The sequence below is a fragment of the Phyllostomus discolor genome, chromosome 5, assembly GCF_004126475.2.
Source record: "Phyllostomus discolor isolate MPI-MPIP mPhyDis1 chromosome 5, mPhyDis1.pri.v3, whole genome shotgun sequence".
In the NCBI taxonomy this organism is placed as follows: Eukaryota; Metazoa; Chordata; class Mammalia; order Chiroptera; family Phyllostomidae; genus Phyllostomus; species Phyllostomus discolor.
Window position 1 is genome coordinate 67703843 of NC_040907.2, and position 16158 is coordinate 67720000.

The 16158-nt window shown below is 39.9% G+C and overlaps 1 protein-coding gene across 2 annotated transcripts in view; it reads right to left on the minus strand.

The window, feature by feature from the left end:
- The window catches only part of LOC114498043 (guanylate-binding protein 1-like), a 26859-nt gene continuing 10701 nt past the window's right edge, over positions 1-16158 (minus strand). The window contains exons 9-12 of one of the 2 annotated variants that reach the window (XM_028514101.2): positions 15729-15831; positions 15301-15494; positions 14099-14216; positions 1-565 (exon numbers count right to left, since the gene is read on the minus strand). In XM_028514101.2, coding sequence (XP_028369902.1) covers positions 14103-14216; positions 15301-15494; positions 15729-15831 — 411 coding nt within the window. In that variant the 3' untranslated portion in view covers positions 1-565; positions 14099-14102. Of the gene's footprint in view, positions 566-13966; positions 14217-15300; positions 15495-15728; positions 15832-16158 lie in introns of those variants that run through there. The other variant, XM_036026389.1, reaches the window with a different exon arrangement.

A 16158-nucleotide genomic window follows, 5' to 3' on the forward strand; every position in this document is an offset into this window, starting at 1 on the left:
TGTAGTCAGAAAGTTGGGTTTATTTGTCCTTACAATGAGGGAGAACACACATCTTGTGCAAATGTGAGTCATTTTAATGACAATATTAGAATGACATAGGATTTGGGTGATTTGGGGGCAGGATTCAAGGAAACTGGAGATTCAATCTGTTTTGGGTGCTGTCAAGATGTGGGGTACTTCTGAGATTGGGTATCATAATACAGCTTTTGAGGAAGAAGGCAGGAAAATTGCAAGGTGAAACCTGTAACTGGTAAAAAAGCAACAGTTTTATCAGCTGGGAGAGGAGGAAGTTTGGCATTTTTGCAGTTGCAGAGTGACCTTGTTTTATGTGTGTTTAGGCAAGATTATGAAGTGATCTTGTCTGTCCTCTCACTCCATCAGGATCGCAGTGTGACTTTGTCCCATGCAGGGATTGTGTCAGGTTGTTATGTTTTACAGGGACACACCATAGGTAGTTCCTAACAACACCAGCCATAAGGGTGTCATTCAGCTCCCCATGCCAGCTGCTGCATTTCTTTTTCTTACATTGAACAAATATGACTTGAGTAGATAGGTGCTGAGGCTTCTGGGGAAAATGAGGCAGAGAAAGTGTCTTAAACCTTCCAGGAGGAGAAACGATAGAGATACAAACTGACTTCAGAAGGTGGTAAGTACTATAAAGAAGCAATGAGGGGTAAAAACAGCAACTAGTTTGTGGAGGAAGGTCAGGGAAGGCTTATTACTTTTTTGGATGTTTTTGGAGGAGCTAATATTTAAACCTAGAATGAATGATGAAGAATCAGGCTTGCAAAAAATGATTCTGGAAAGGGAAAGAGCAGCTGAAAAGGCCTTTAAATGGGAGCAAACGGCATGTTTAAGGAATAAGAGAGACCAGTGTGTGTAAAATGTAGTGGTGCAGGGGGAAAGTGATTCCAGATTAGGGTGGAGAGGAAGGCAGGGCCAGGCCATGCAGAGTCTTGAAGACCACAGAAAGGAGTTTGGATTTTATTCTGAAGCAGCCATTGGAAAATCTTGGGCAGAGGAATAATGGGGTCTTAATTCAACTTAAAAACGATAGTCTAGCTGCCTTGGAGATGTAACTTGTGGGTTGGCAAGGAGAAGATCTGTCGGAGTTTGTCAGAGCGAGAGATGAGGTTGGTGACTCAGGTACTGGCAGCAGAGGGAAAGAGGGCTAAAGATCTCAACATTCTTTATGGTGACATGCACTTATTTCCTTGATTTCAGCACTTCCCTTCTGCTATCAACTGTACCTGGTGTCAACTGAGAAATAATAATTGACCAGGTGTTTTGTCACCAAAAAGGATTTATTCTGGAAAAAGAGAGGGTTGCAACTCATTGGCTTGAGTGCCAAGATGCAGGGGTATTTAAAAAAAGGGAAAGGAAGTTAAAGGCAGAGAAAGTTAGAACCACAGAGGTTTACTAGAAACAGAGTTTTTTCTCTAGGGTTCTCATGTGTGTGTTTCTTCCCATTACAGTACTGTGTGAGAACTTCCTTAAGTTCTAGGTCTTCCCAGAGACCCTCCTGACTGATGACGTTTGCTCAAAGTTCCAGTTTGTCTTTACCACTAGCTTCTCCTGAATTCAGACAGTCTGTTTACCCTCTCCAGAGTATACCAGTGAACTGCTGATCTGCTCAGGTGAAGATGGACCTATTGGTGGGGCTACAGCAGACCAGAGGTGGAGACCTGGGGATCTGCTTGTCTCTTAGAAAGGCCTTTAAATGATTCTCCTGTATTTACTCCTGAACCTTTGGAGAGTTCTATGGGAGTAAATTGAGTTGGCTTTTTGGCTTTCTTCATGATTGGTCTAGGATTCAGCTTGTTTAAATCTGCTGTCAAGTATCACCTGCCCATTTGCTTTATAAGTTCTGTAATTTTGTTGCCACTGTTATTTCACTTATTGTTTTTGTTCTCCTGGGGCTTAAAAGATCTCCTTACTGTTATACTAGTGGGTCTTTTTAAAAAAATTTTATTTCAATTATTGTTCAAATACAGTTTTCTCCTTTTTACTCCCAATCCAGTCCCCCCTCCCCCCCTCCCCACTTCCCTCCCATTACCACCCTCCCCTTAGTTTATGACCATGTGTCCTTTAAGTTTGTTTCTGTGAACCCTTCCCACTGTCCCCTTAAATTCCCTCTTCTCTCCCCTCCGGTCACCGTCAGCCTGTCCTCTATTTCAGTGTCTTTGGTTATATTTTGCTTGTTTCTTTGTTTTGTTATTTAGGTTCCTGTTAAAGGTGAGATCATATGGTATTTGTCTTTCACTGCCTGGCTTGTTTTGCTAAGCATAATGTTTTCCAGCTCCATCCACGCTGTTGCAAAGGGTAGGAGCTCCTTCTTTCTTTCTGCTGCATAGAATTCCATTGTGTAAATGTACCATAGTTTTTTGATCCATTCATTTACTGATGGGCATCTTGGTTGCTTCCAGCATCTAGCTATTGTAAATTGTGCTGCTATGAACATTGGGATGCATAGGTTCTTTTGAATTGGTGTTTTAGTATTCTTAGGATAGAGTCCCAGCAGTGGAATTGCTGGGTCAAAAGGCAGATCCATTTTTAGTTTTCTGAGGAAGTTCCATACTGCTTTCCATAGTGGTTGTACCAGTCTGCAGTCCCACCAACAGTGCACTAGGGTCCCCTTTTCTCCACAACCTCTCCAACACTTGTTGTTTGTTGCTTTGTTTATGATGGCCATTCTGACTGGTGTGAAGTGGTATCTCATTGTGGTTTTAATTTGCATCTCTCTGATAGCTAGCGATATTGAACATTGTTTCATGTGTCTTTGGATTTTCTGTATGTCCTCCTTGGAGAAGTGTCTGTTCAAGTCCTTTGCCCACTTTTTAACTGGATTCCTTGTCTTCTTAGAGTGCAGTCGTGTAAGTTCTTTATATATTTTGGAGATTAAACCCTTGTCTGAGGTATCATTGGCAAATATGTTTTCCCATACAGTTGGTTCTCTTTTAATTTTGATACTGTTTTCTTTAGCTGTGCAGAAGCTTTTAATTTTGATGAGGTCCCATTTGTTTATTCTTTCGTTTATGTCCCTTGCTCTAGGGGACACGTCAGTAAAAAAGTTTCTTTGTGAAATATCTGAGATTTTCCTACCTACATTCTCCTCGAGGACTTTAATGGTGTCACGTTTTATATTTAAGTCTTTTATCCACCTTGAATTAATTTTTGTATATGGTGTAAGTTGGTGCTCAAGTTTCATTTTTTTGTACGTGGCTGTCCAGTTCTCCCAACACCATCTGTTGAAGAGGCTATTTTTATTTCATTTAATGTTGCTGCCTCCTTTGTCAAGTATTAATTGACCATAGAGACTTGGGCTTATTTCTGGGCTCTCTGTTCTGTTCCATTGGTCTATGTGCCTGTTTTTGTGCCAGTACCAGGCTGTTCTGATTACAGTGGCCTAGTAGTATAGTTTAGTGTCGGGTATTGTGATCCCTCCTACTTTACTCTTCTTTCTCAAAATTGCAGCAGCTATTCGGGGTCATTTATAATTCCATATAAATTTCTGAAGTGTTTGTTCTATGTCTGTGAAATAAGCCATTGGTACTTTAATAGGTATTGCATTGAATGTGCAAATTGCTTTGGGTAGTGTGGACATTTTGATGATATTAATTCTTCCAATCCATGAACACAGTATATGTTTCCATTTGTTTGTGTCTTCCTTGATTTCTTTCTTCAGTGTTGTGTAGTTTTCTGAATACAGGTCTTTTACCTCTTTGGTTAGGTTTATTCCTAGATATTTTATTTTTCTTTTTGCTATTTCAAATGGGATTTTTTCCTTGATCTCTGTTTCTGCTGTTTCATTGTTGGTGTACAGAAATGCCTTTGATTTCTGGATATTGACTTTGTATCCTGCTGTTTTGCCAAATTCATTTATTAGGTCAAACAGTTTTTTGGTAGAGACTATAGGATTTTCTATGTATACTATCATGTCATCTGCAAACAGTGACAGTTTTGTTTCCTCCTTTCTGATTTGAATGCCTTTTATTTCTTTTTCTTGTCTGATTGCTGTGGCTAAAACTTCCAGTACTATATTGAATAGAAGTGGTGAAAGTGGACAGCCTTGTCTTGTTCCTGATCTTAGTGGAAAAGATTTTAATTTTTGCCCATTGAGTATGATGTTGGCTGAAGGTCTCTCATATATGGCCTTTATTATGTTGAGGAATGCTCCCTCTATTCCCACTTTGCCGAGTGTTTTTATCATGAATGGGTGCTGTACCTTATCAAATGCTTTTTCTGCATCAATTGATATGATCATGTGGTTTTTGTCTTTGCTTTTGTTTATGTGATGTATTACATTTACTGACCTGCGAATATTGAACCATCCTTGCATCCCTGGAATGAATCCCACTTGGTCATGGTGTATGATCTTTTTAATGTATTGTTGGATGCGGTTTGCCAGTATTTTGTTGAGGATTTTAGCGTCAATGTTCATCAGTGATATTGGCCTGAAGTTTTCTTTCTTTGTTGTGTCTTTATTTGGTTTTGGAATTAGGATGATGTTGGCCTCATAAAAAGAGTTTGGGAGACTCCCATCTTTTTGGATTTTTTGGAATAGTCTGTGAAGGATAGGGGTTAGCTCTTCCTTAAATGCTTTGTAGAATTCTCCTGTGAAACCATCTGGTCCCGGGCTTTTGTGTGTTGGGAGTTTTTTGACTACTGCTTCAATTTCTTTTGTTGTTATTGGTCTGTTCAGGCTTTCTGCTTCTTTTTCATTGAGTTTTGGAAGATTATATTTTTCTAGAAAGTTGTCCATTTCACCTAGGTTTTCAAATTTCTTAGCATACAGCTCTTTGTAGTAATTTCTTACGATCCTTTGTATATCTGTGGTATCTGTTGTAATCTCTCCTCTTTCATTTCTGATTGTGTTTATTTGGGTCTTCTCTCTTTTTTTCTTGATGAGTCTGCTTAAAGGCTTGTCGATTTTGTTTATCTTTTCACAGAACCAGCTCTTGGATTCATTGATCCTTAGAATTGTGCTTTTAGTCTCTATGTCATTTAATTCTGCTCTGATCTTGGTTATTTCCTTCCTTCTGCTTGCTCTGGGCTGCCTTTGTTGTTGTTCCTCGAGTTCTCGTAGGTGTAGGGATAGGTTATTTGTTTGGAATGTTTCTAACTTTTTTAGGTGGGCCTGTATCGCTATGAACTTCCCTCTCAGGACTGCCTTGGCTGTGTCCCATAAGTTTTGGGTTGTTGTGAGTTCATTCTCATTTGTTTCCAGAAACCTCTTGATTTCTTCCCTAATATCATTCTTGACCCATTCATTGTTTAATAGCATGCTATTTAATCTCCATGATTTTGAGTGTTTTCGTTTTTTTTCCCTTGGGGTTGGTTTCTAGCTTCAGTCCTTTGTGGTCTGAGAAAATGCTTGGTATGATTTCAATTTTCTTGAAATTCCTGAGGCTTGTTTTGTGTCCTATCATGTGGTCTATCTTTGAGAATGTTCCATATACAATTGAAAAGAATGTATATTTAGCTTCTTTTGGGTGGAGGGCTCTGTATATATCAGTAAAGTCCATTTCATCAAGGGTATTGTTCAATGCCACAATATCTTTGTTGATATTTTGTTTAGAAGACCTGTCCATTTTTGAAAGTGGGGTGTTAAAATCTCCCAGTATAATTGTGTTGCTGTCCATATCTTTCTTGAAGTCCTCTAAGATTTTCTTTATGTATTTCGGCGCTCCTATGTTCGGTGCATATATATTAACAATATTTATGTGTTCTTGATGGATTCTTCCCTTGAGTATTATGAAGTGACCTTCTGGGTCTCTCTTTATGGACCTTTTTTAGAAGTCTATTTTGTCTGATATGAGTATTGCTACCCCGGCTTTTTTTTCCCTGTCCATTTGCTTGGAAGATTTGTTTCCAGCCCTTCACTTTCAGCCTGTGTAGGTCTTTTATCCTGAGGTGGGTCTCTTGTAGACAGCAGATATGTGGGTCATTTTTTCTTATCCAATCAGCTATTCTATGTCTTTTGATTGGAGCATTTAATCCATTTACGTTTAAGGTTATTATTGATAGGTACTTATTCATTGTCTTTTATGTACGTGTGTCCCTCTCTCTCTCTCTCTCTCTCTTTTCCTTCCCTTCCTTAAAGCAGTCCTTTTAGAATCTCTTGCAGAGCTGGTTTGGTGGAGGTGTATTCTTTTAGACTTCTTTTGTCTGGGAAGCTTCTTATTTGGCCTTCTATCTTGATCGAGAGCTTTGCTGGATATAGTAGCCTTGGTTGCAGCCCTCTGGTTCTCATTACTCTTGCCATTCTCTTCTGGCTTGAAGTGTTTCCATTGAGAAGTCAGCTGTTAGCCTTATTGGGGCTCCCTTGTATGTTACTTCCTTTTTCTCCCTTGCTGCCTTTAAGATTCTCTCTTTGTCTTGAAATTTTGTCATTTTAATTATGATGTGCCTTGGGGTGGGTCTCTTTGGGTTCCTCTTGATTGGGACTCTCTGTGTTTCCTGGATTTGTGTGACTTTTTCTCTCATCAAATTAGGGAAGTTCTCCTTCATTACTTGTTCAACTAGGATTTCGATCCCTTGCTTTTCTTCTTCTGCTTCTGATATCCCTATTATACTGATATTATTATGTTTCATATTGTCTTGCATTTCTCTTAATCCCTCTTCATTCTTTCTGAGCCTCTTTTCCTTTTCTTGCTCTTTCTGGATGCTGTTTTCTACTTTGTCCTCCAGCTCGCTAATCTGATCTTCTGCTTCATCAATCCTGCTTTTCATTCCTTCTACTGTGTTCTTCAGTTCAGAAATTGTATTCTTCATTTCCTCTTGACCTTTGTTGAGAGTTTCTATTTCCTTTTTCATGTTTATATAGTTTGCAGTGAGATTGATGTAGTTTCCCTCTAATTTCTGAAAGCTCATTGTGAATTCATTGAACTTCCTGGTAATCATTGTTTTGAACTCACTATCTGATAGTCGAGTTGCCTCTATTTCATTTAGCATTTTTCCTGAGGCTTCCTCGTTTCCCTTCAGTTGGGGGTTGTTTCTTTGTTTTCTCATTGTTCATGGGTTTCTTCTTTTTTCTTCTTGTTTGTTAATTTGATCTGTTTTAATTTCCTTTAATTATGGTGTGAACTTCTGTGGTAGAATATTTGTGAGATTCAGTGGTGCAATCTCCTTCATGTATCCTGGTGCTCACAGCTTCCCCCTATTCTTTTTTGTGATCAGTTGGAGGAGTAAGGCAAAATGGTTTAAGACAGCAAGACAGTATACTATGATATTTACTTTAGCAGCCAGTAGAGAAGAGAAGGGTTATCCTTTGGCTCCTTATAGTGTTAACCGTGATCCTCCACCCCACTATCCACGTTTTAGAAAGGATGGAAAGAAGGTAAGACTCTTATTGGGGACGAGAGGATTGTTAGTTGGATCTAGAAAGCTGTGAGGCTGTGGGAGGTCAGATTCTAAGGTAGGGTTGGACTAAAGATTAGTATATAGGAGTAGTGAGTAAAAGAATAGAGACAACCTCCTCAATGGTATAGTTCAGAAAATTGCAAAGTGGGCTGAGATCAGGTAGGGTTATTGTGAAGCATTTACAATTGTATAGACTAGGTCTTACTAGCAGTAATAGTAAAGTGACAATCTTGTGGCAGAATTGATGAGGACTAGATAACAAGAATAAAGAGTATAGAACCTTGAGAGGTGTATTAATGGAACACAGATGAAGGATAGTAACTTATCAACACCTTGTGACTGAGATACCAGGGGGAACCTATCAAATGACAGTATAACCAGCCAAGCAAAGAAGATTATACAGAAAGAAAAAGAATACCAAAATATTATTAAAATAAAAAATGTCGGAAGAGTGAGAAAAAGAATACAAATTTACAGTAACTTGCAAGATTAAAAAAAAAGGAAAGAAAAGCAGAAGATGTAGTGCAGGAGAGATAAATTTGGAGTGGAAAGAATAATATTAGGATGAATGGAAGAGAAACATAAGAGATTGCGAGATAAAAATAATAAGAACACCAATACAAAAGAACCTTTGCACCCCGATGTTCATAGCAGCACAATTTACAATAGCTAGGTGCTAGAAGCAACCTAGATGCCCATCAGTAAATGAATGGATCAAAAAACTATGGTACATTTACACAATGGAATTCTATGCAGCAGAAAGAAAGAAGGAGCTCCTACCCTTTGCAACAGCATGGATGGAGCTGGAAAGCATTATGCTAAGTGAAACAAGCCAGGCAGTGAAAGACAAATACCACATGATATCACCTTTAACAGGAATCTAAACAACAAAATAAAACAAAACAAAAAACTAGCAAAATATAACCAAAGACACTGAAATAGGGGATAGTCTGACAGTGGCCAGAGGGGAGAGAAGAGGGAATTTCAGAGGGGAATGGGTAGGGATTACAGGAACAAATTTGGAGGACACATGGACAAAAACTAGGGGTGGGGGGTAATGGGGGGAAGGGGGGAGGGTTGGGTGGAGGCGCTGGAACGGGAGTAGGGGGGAGAAAACTGTACTTGAACAATGATTGAAATAAAAAAAAAAAAGAAAAAGAAAATGTCACGTAAAACACAAGATAAAATCAATCAACCAACAACAGCCAGAGAAACCAATCAAAGCCAAAAAACAAACAAACAAAAAGAAAAAACAAAACAAAACAACAACAAAAAAACCTCTCGTTGGTTTCTAACTGGCCAGACCAGTTTTTCTGATCTTGCTGGCTTCAGCTGGCTGAGGGACCTTTGAAATGCTTCTGTCTCTCCCAGCCAGATCTCAGCAGGTCTGTCCTGCAGCCTGGGCGCTCCCGAGCACACTGGCTCTCTGCATCTCACTTCTACATTCTTCGGACTCCGGGGTCCTGCAGGTTTCCAGCTCTATGATCTCAGAAGGCACCCTCGATGTTTTGGGATTCACTGTGCCCTCCCTGGGGATCGTAAAAGGGAGCACCCCTCCCCCAAACTTTTGAGATTCGGGGTCTAGGATCGCCCTAAGCACCTCGCCAGGACCCTTCTGGGATCAAAGCGCGCGAGAGTCAGTCATCCTGACGGTGCTCACGCCAAGCCGTTTTCAGCTCCATGTTCCCTGTCGAACCTCACTCCAACCGGGTGTGGGTGCCTTTCCCTGCTCCCCCGGTCGGGCTGGCTGGAAATCTCTGAGCCACCACTGTAGGAAGGCACCAAGTGCCACGTCCCTCCCAGGATCGAGCGTGCAATTCAGGCCTCCCTACGGGGCGTGAGCGGAGCACAGCCTGGTTCTGTACTCTCCACCGATCTGCATTTCCATTGGGCTAGGGGTGCAGGCGCCCTTTCAGGCTGCCCCTGGTCCTGTCGGCTAGTGTCCCTCACTCCTCAGAGGCCTCTGGGCGGGTGTTCATAGTCCCTGGGTGATTTTTTCCCAGTCCGACTGTCTAATCTGTTCCTTTTAGCAACACGTTCTCCCCTGGAGTTGCTCACCCCCAGTATTCTGGGGAGGGAGCAGCGACTTCCCTCTCCTGGGTGCCCTGGGGCAGAACCTGGAGCACCCTGGGCGGGCCTGGGGTCTGCACACCCCTAGACCCCGCGCTGATCCCTGGGCCCCTTTTGTCCTGTAGCAGACTTCTTACCGTCTGGTTTTCCAGTGAGTGCAATAATTTTTGATGTCCTGCTTTCAAAAGTGATTTGGTAACCTAGCCCACTTGCTCTGTTTCTCCACGGATCCGCGAGTTTCCCTCCTCTTCACAAAAGCCGAGAAAAACGCTGCCTAGAGTAAAGCCACCATCTTCCCTCCAATCATACTAGTGGGTCTTAAGTAGAGAGAGAATGTAAACGTGTTTAATTTGTCATCTCTTGTTGTTATTGGTTTACACACATGTTCATTAAATGATGGAATGACCAAATGCTGGGCATCTGCATGCTTTGTTCATGTGCTAAGCTTTGTGTTATCTTTATACACATGTTGGTGTTTGATGAGAAATATAAGTGACTCCCTAGAATTAATAGCTAATAAATGTGTTTTCCTTATATCCTCTCCTGATTTCTATTCTGAATAAAAAGAAAATACTTTCTTTTTATCAGTAAGAAAAAAGGCTTTATCTTACATATAGATAAAGCCTTTTCCATTGCCTCATATAAAATACTAAAAATATTATGAAATACAGCAGAGAGAGGACAGTATAGGATAGTGGGTAAGCCAAACTGTATGGTTCAAATCCCAGCTCTGCAATTTTCTAGCTGAGTGACTTTGTGCCACCTACTTCATTTATCTGTGCTTCAGTTTCCTTATCTGTAAAACGTGGATACTAGAACCTTACTTATGCTGCTATTGGTTGATTTCATAGACCTGGAAAAATTTAGAGCTGTACTTGCTTCTTAATAAGCACTATAAAATTGTTTTTTAAGAAAAAGGAAAAGAATCTTAAGAAGGGAGGCTGGTTATTCTCCAATATTTAGTATTCTCTTGTCCAATAATAATACACCCTCCAAACTTCATCAGAGTACATGGGCGTTTGGTAGAAAGACTGCATTTCCAGCCTCTCTTGTAGCTTGGTCGGCCATAAGATTAAATTCTGGCCCATAGGACATAAGTGGAAGCTGGATATGCTGCATCCGGGAAATGTCTTGAAGGGGTACAGTATGTCTTCATCAGTTCCTGGGTTTGCGGTTTCCCCGCCAGTCCGCGTGCAGACACGATGGCTTCCGCCGCCTGGGACCACTAGAATCCGCTAACTGAAGATGGCAGAGCAGCCACCACTCCAGCCCTGGGCTGTACTTACATGAGGGGGAAATAAGTTTGTTTTAACTTATTTACATGTTGTTGTTGTTTTTTGATATGCGGTCATGGTATGGCTGTGATAGTTTAGTGACTCTTTTAGTTTGCTTAGCACAGGCATCCCACTTTACTTTCACAGGGGCCTTCCAGGTGACAATAGACGAGTGACAGGGAGGAGATGAAGGAAGATATTGGCAGTGCCTCATCCTCTGGAAATGCCTCTCAAGAGGTGGCTGTCACTTCTGGGTACTAAGAATGTGAAAATTCGGCAGGCAGAACACTTTTCCTTTATCTTATAACCCTTTCACTGTACTAAGAAATACCTGCTCTAGGAAAAAGGGAATTCAGTCTGGGTTTGAAGTCCCTAAAGCCTTTCCCACCTTACATTCCTGCTATAAAGAGTTATATTCATGGAAGTTGCTGAGACTAGATCTCAAGCATTCTCATTACCCCCACACACAAGTTAACTGTTAACTGTGTGAGGTGATGCTTGTGGTAATTATGTTGATCTTGGAAGTCATTCTACAGTGTATATGTGCATAAAATCAGCACATTGTACACTTTAAATATATACAGTTATATTTGTCAAGAGTTATGTCCAGTTTTCAGCCCCATGTAGCTATTTTAAATATAAGATTTATGCATGCATGTATTATTAAAGTACATGCTTTTCAGCCAGATACTAATAGCTGTACAAACATTAGTTTAAATATTTAAAAATATTTAAATCATAATAGAAATTGTATAGGAATTACAACTTCTATTGTAATAGGAATTACAATAGGAAGGCTGCCCAGGGTGACTATGTATCTATTTATCTCTGTGTGTGCTGCCTGCCTGTCTGTCCACATGCACATTTATATGCTGGATTTATAGCAGTTTAATCTTAGTACTGGTTACCTGAGTCACTGAGAAATTTTTCATAGTCTCTGAACAATTTTTAAAAAGAGAAAATGAATTTTGACATTACAAATCAAATTGGTAGGAAAAAAATTCTTCAAAACATCAGGTCCATGTGTAGGATATAATAATAAAAATTGGCCTTGTGGAAACTCTGGCAAGTATTGTGTCCTTCAAGACGTGGACCAAGTGTGTGGCTTCTGGCTAATGGTATCAGAAAATATCACTACATAAGTGAGTATCACTCTGCTAGAGCCTGGTAGGCATCGCTCTTCTGAGGAAGGTTTTATGTTTCCTTTCTCAATCTGGCTTTGCCTCTGGAGTTCCTGATTTGCATTCATGTTGGAGTTCTTAAGCTCTTGGAGGCTCTTAAAGGTTCTATGCAGGTTCTCAGCTCCTGGAGGGTTTCAGTGGGGACTGCCCCTTGCTCCTTCTATCTGTCATGGTGTGCAATGCCCTCTGGCACCACTACTGGTCAGCACTATGTGCTTTATGTCAGGTGGATCCTCTGAGCGATGGTAGGAATGTAAATCAACAGCAGGTTCTCTAGGTTTGTAAAGAAGGGGTAATGATGAAATCAGTTTTGGAGAGGGAGAGGAGGAGTATTCTACTCTAAATAGTACAGAAATTTAAATAACTATAAAATTTCTGTAATATTCAATAGGATATTAAATAATCAAATGTTAAACTTTCAGGGAGAAGCATCAGGAATGGTGCTGGGATGATACACTGTTCATGTAAGATGTTCACTCGTATGTTTAAAAATATTTATTTATGGTTTACCATGTGCCCTGAACCCTTCTAGCTGAGTCTGCGATGAACAAAACAGGCAATGTTCCTGCCCAGATGGAGTTCAGAGTGTAGTGGGGGAGACAGGCAATGAATAAGAACAAACTTGGATGATAAAATGTAGTGATAAAATACTGTGAAGAGAAATAAAAATATTGGCCACTAGATGGAGCTCATTGCTCTCTTCTTTCACTTACCAGTCCACTCTAAAAGAGAGATGCTGTGAGCATGTTACACTATTGAAGTGTTTTGGGGCCAGGTGGTGGGTGCTCTTTCTCTTCCGATTTCCCCCTCCCAACTTAATTTCTTTTCTTTTCTTTTTTAACTAACTGCCTGATAAGGGGAATATGGTTAAAACATACTAAGGAGGCCTCTGAGATATCTTGGGGTAAGGGGAGTAGATCAACTCCTTCCAAATCAGAAATCCTCTCCCCTCAATTTCTTGGGAATTTAGTTTTCTGTACTAAACTTATTTGAGATTAAACTTATTTGTTTAATCTCTGAATTCACCGTAGACTATTTCCTTAAGAGAGGGACTACAACTATGTTCCCACTCCTTGGGAGAGTATGTAGTAGATCCTCAATGAATATTTTTTTAAATGAATGATCCTTATAGCCTAAGCAATTACTGGTTTTCCCGCAGGGTCATCTAATTCTCTAGGTACTCTGTTTTGAAGTTAGGTGGGAAAATAAAACTTACTCCACAATAAAAACTGGGTAAGTTTGACTGTCTTGCATTCTATGAAATCCTGTCTGTCAAAGAACTCTTGGTGGGACAGGTGGGATGTGCTTGTGTATGTGTGTGTGTGTGTGTGTGTGTGTGTGTGGTAGGTATATTATGTAGCATTCTGAGTTCTGGGCCATATTTTTTCCTCTTTCTATTTAGATAAAAGCCTAACACACATAATGGACGTATTTTTAGTGCTCAGTGGAACTTAATGAATATTGGGCACATGCTTTGTCAGGGCTAACTCTATAAAGAAGGTTCTTAAATCTTCTCTTCTACAACGAGTAAAAGGAACATCATAAAAACTGCAAGGGAGCTGGAATTTAAGGAGATTCATGATGGGTCATGTTTGAATCCACAATCTCTTGGTCTTAGAATGGTTTCCAGTGCAGAGATCCCGTGCATGTGTTGTTAGATTTCTACCTATTTCATTTTTTAAAAAACAATCATTGTAAGCGATATTGTTTTTAAAATTTTGGTTTCCAATTGGTCATTTCTTTTATATAGAAATACAGTTGAAAATTGTTTTTTTGTGTTACGACCTTGTCTTTTGTCTTACAACCTTGTTAAACTCACTTATTTGTTCCAAGAGGTTTTATTTTTCATTTTTAGATTCCTTGATATTTTCCTATATGGATAATCATAATGCCTGCGAATAAAGACAGCTTTATTTTATCTTTTCTGATCTATATGCCTTTATTCCTTTTTCTCCCATATTGTACTAACTCTTTTAGTATAATGTTTAACAGGACTGGAGAGACTAGATATTCTTGCTTTGTTCCTGAGTTAAGGGCAAAGCATTCAGTTTTTCATCATTAAATATGTTAGGTGAAGGGTTTTTTGTAGATTCTTTTTAATCAGCTTAAAAAAGGTCACTTTTTCTCAAGTGTAGTGACATTTTTCCGAATTCTAAAACTTCTTGAGTTATGCCTTCAGCCAAGAGTGAACAGGAAAGCTCTATTCCTTACGCCTTTAGCTTAAGACACATCTCTTCCTTCTTCTCATGTTATTCTGGAGATTCTGTATTTCTTTATGAAGTTGTTCACTCTCCCGTTTGAATCCTTCCTTCAGTAACTGGGCTTGTTCCTAAAAAGGACAAATCATGAATAAAGTGTAGTGGTAAGTAAATCCTTAACTGCTATCTATTTTCCACATTCATAGATTTTTTTTAGAATTTAATTTCTTCTTGAACTTTTCTCCATTAATTTTTATTATACTTTCTCTTGGGCATCCTAGCCTCGTGATTACTTTTTCTGAGCCTCCTTTAGCTAAGACAGATTTTTGGCTTATACTTTCTGATATATTGATAAGCTTAAATTACAAGTCTTGGTCTTTTATCCCATTAATTCTATACAACATTTGTGGGCAATCTTAATCATATGTTTGTTTTCAAATCTTCCCTATGCATTATACACCTTTATACACACATACACACAGGGACTCTTTTATATACACACATATAACACACACATAAATTCTTAAAATCAAATGGAGTGTCTGAATTTTAGATCAGTGAATTGGATTTAGGCCTCACAGACTGGGGGCAAAGGTAGCAGAATATAAATAAGGGAATCCAGGCCGGAAACTGACCATATGGGCTTCCTGCACATCGCTCATCACACAGACTGGGAGTAGGGCCGAGGAAACAGTCAGGAGTGACAGACTGATCCAGTGTGAGAGTTCAGGAATCTTTCTGCTCACAGGTTCTCTTAGAACTAAAGTCATACCACATGTGACAGAGAAACAGTCATTGTGGATTCCTTCGAATGGTGAAGGAGATTCGAATATCTTACCAAGCTGTGTGACCCTATAAAAGTTATTTACTCCTTTCTGAACCCCTATTTCTTCTCCTAAGTCATGGGACTGAGTTCTTGCTTCATATAATATTAAGGAAAAGATACAGATAAGACATTTTTTATAATGCCTAGCAGATAATAGCTACCATTGATGGAAGACTATACTGATAAATGACTAGATGTGATATAAATTCAAATACAATTTATAATAACCAGACATAGGCAGGCCCAGGACAGGCAGACAGATGGGATTGAAAAATATAAGTGGGTAAGAAAGGTCCTTCTGGGCTTCATGGTCTAACAGCCACACAAAGAGATCAGGGAGAGTGGAGAGAAAACAAGAAGAGAAACCTCGAGGTGAAGCAATTCAATACCTGAAGTTTAAGACTGAGAACTCTGTCTTGTTCTGCCATTAACTGGGCCCTCTCCTTGTCCATCTTCTCAGTCAGTTGTTTCACATGTTCCTGATAACTCTTTTCTTTCTGCTCCATCATCTGCTGATTCTTTATCTGCATCTCCTCCAACATTTTTCTTGTAGCCTCTGCAGATTCAGCTTTCACACGTTGCTCTGTCAGGAGGAAAGGAAGAAAAAAAGCTCATGGGTGACCACGTTGCTTTTTTTTTCTCTGCACACTTACCTGTTGCTGTTGCTCCTCGCTGCATCTGCCCTAGTCAGAGCTCACTTCAGCTAGTGAGAGGCATCTTTGCTCATTTCACTATTGTTTCAAGACCCCAGGTTCACCCAGCCAAATTATTTGGAATTTTAAAAGCTTTTGAGGCTATCTAGTCTCTTGCTCCTCACCTTCAATCTCCTTTTCCTTCTCTGTGAGAGTCTGGTCTGTCTGTAGAATTGTTTCAGTCACAGCCTCCTTGGACTCCAAGTATGTCTGAAGAATTTCTTCACTCTAAGACCCAGAGAAAATGGAGCTAGTAATAGGAAATATCTGTAAGCGCCTATTCCTATTTGCCTACCATCTTTTCCTCTGGGAATTGCTTCCCTTGGCCCTGGTGTGTCCGGTGGTCACGATGCACATGCTCCAGGTTGCCCAAGCATTGCACTCTACAAAGCAGATTCCTTTTGAAGAGACTGATAAATATGGATGGAGAGTCTCTGTTCTTTGAGTGAGGGCTCTAATTTTGGAGCTGTTAGTGTTGTGGTCCAATATGGGGTGAGCTTGCTGGGGAATGAACCCACTGTGGAGAAAGCAGATCTAAGGAAAGGAGGTGGAGGG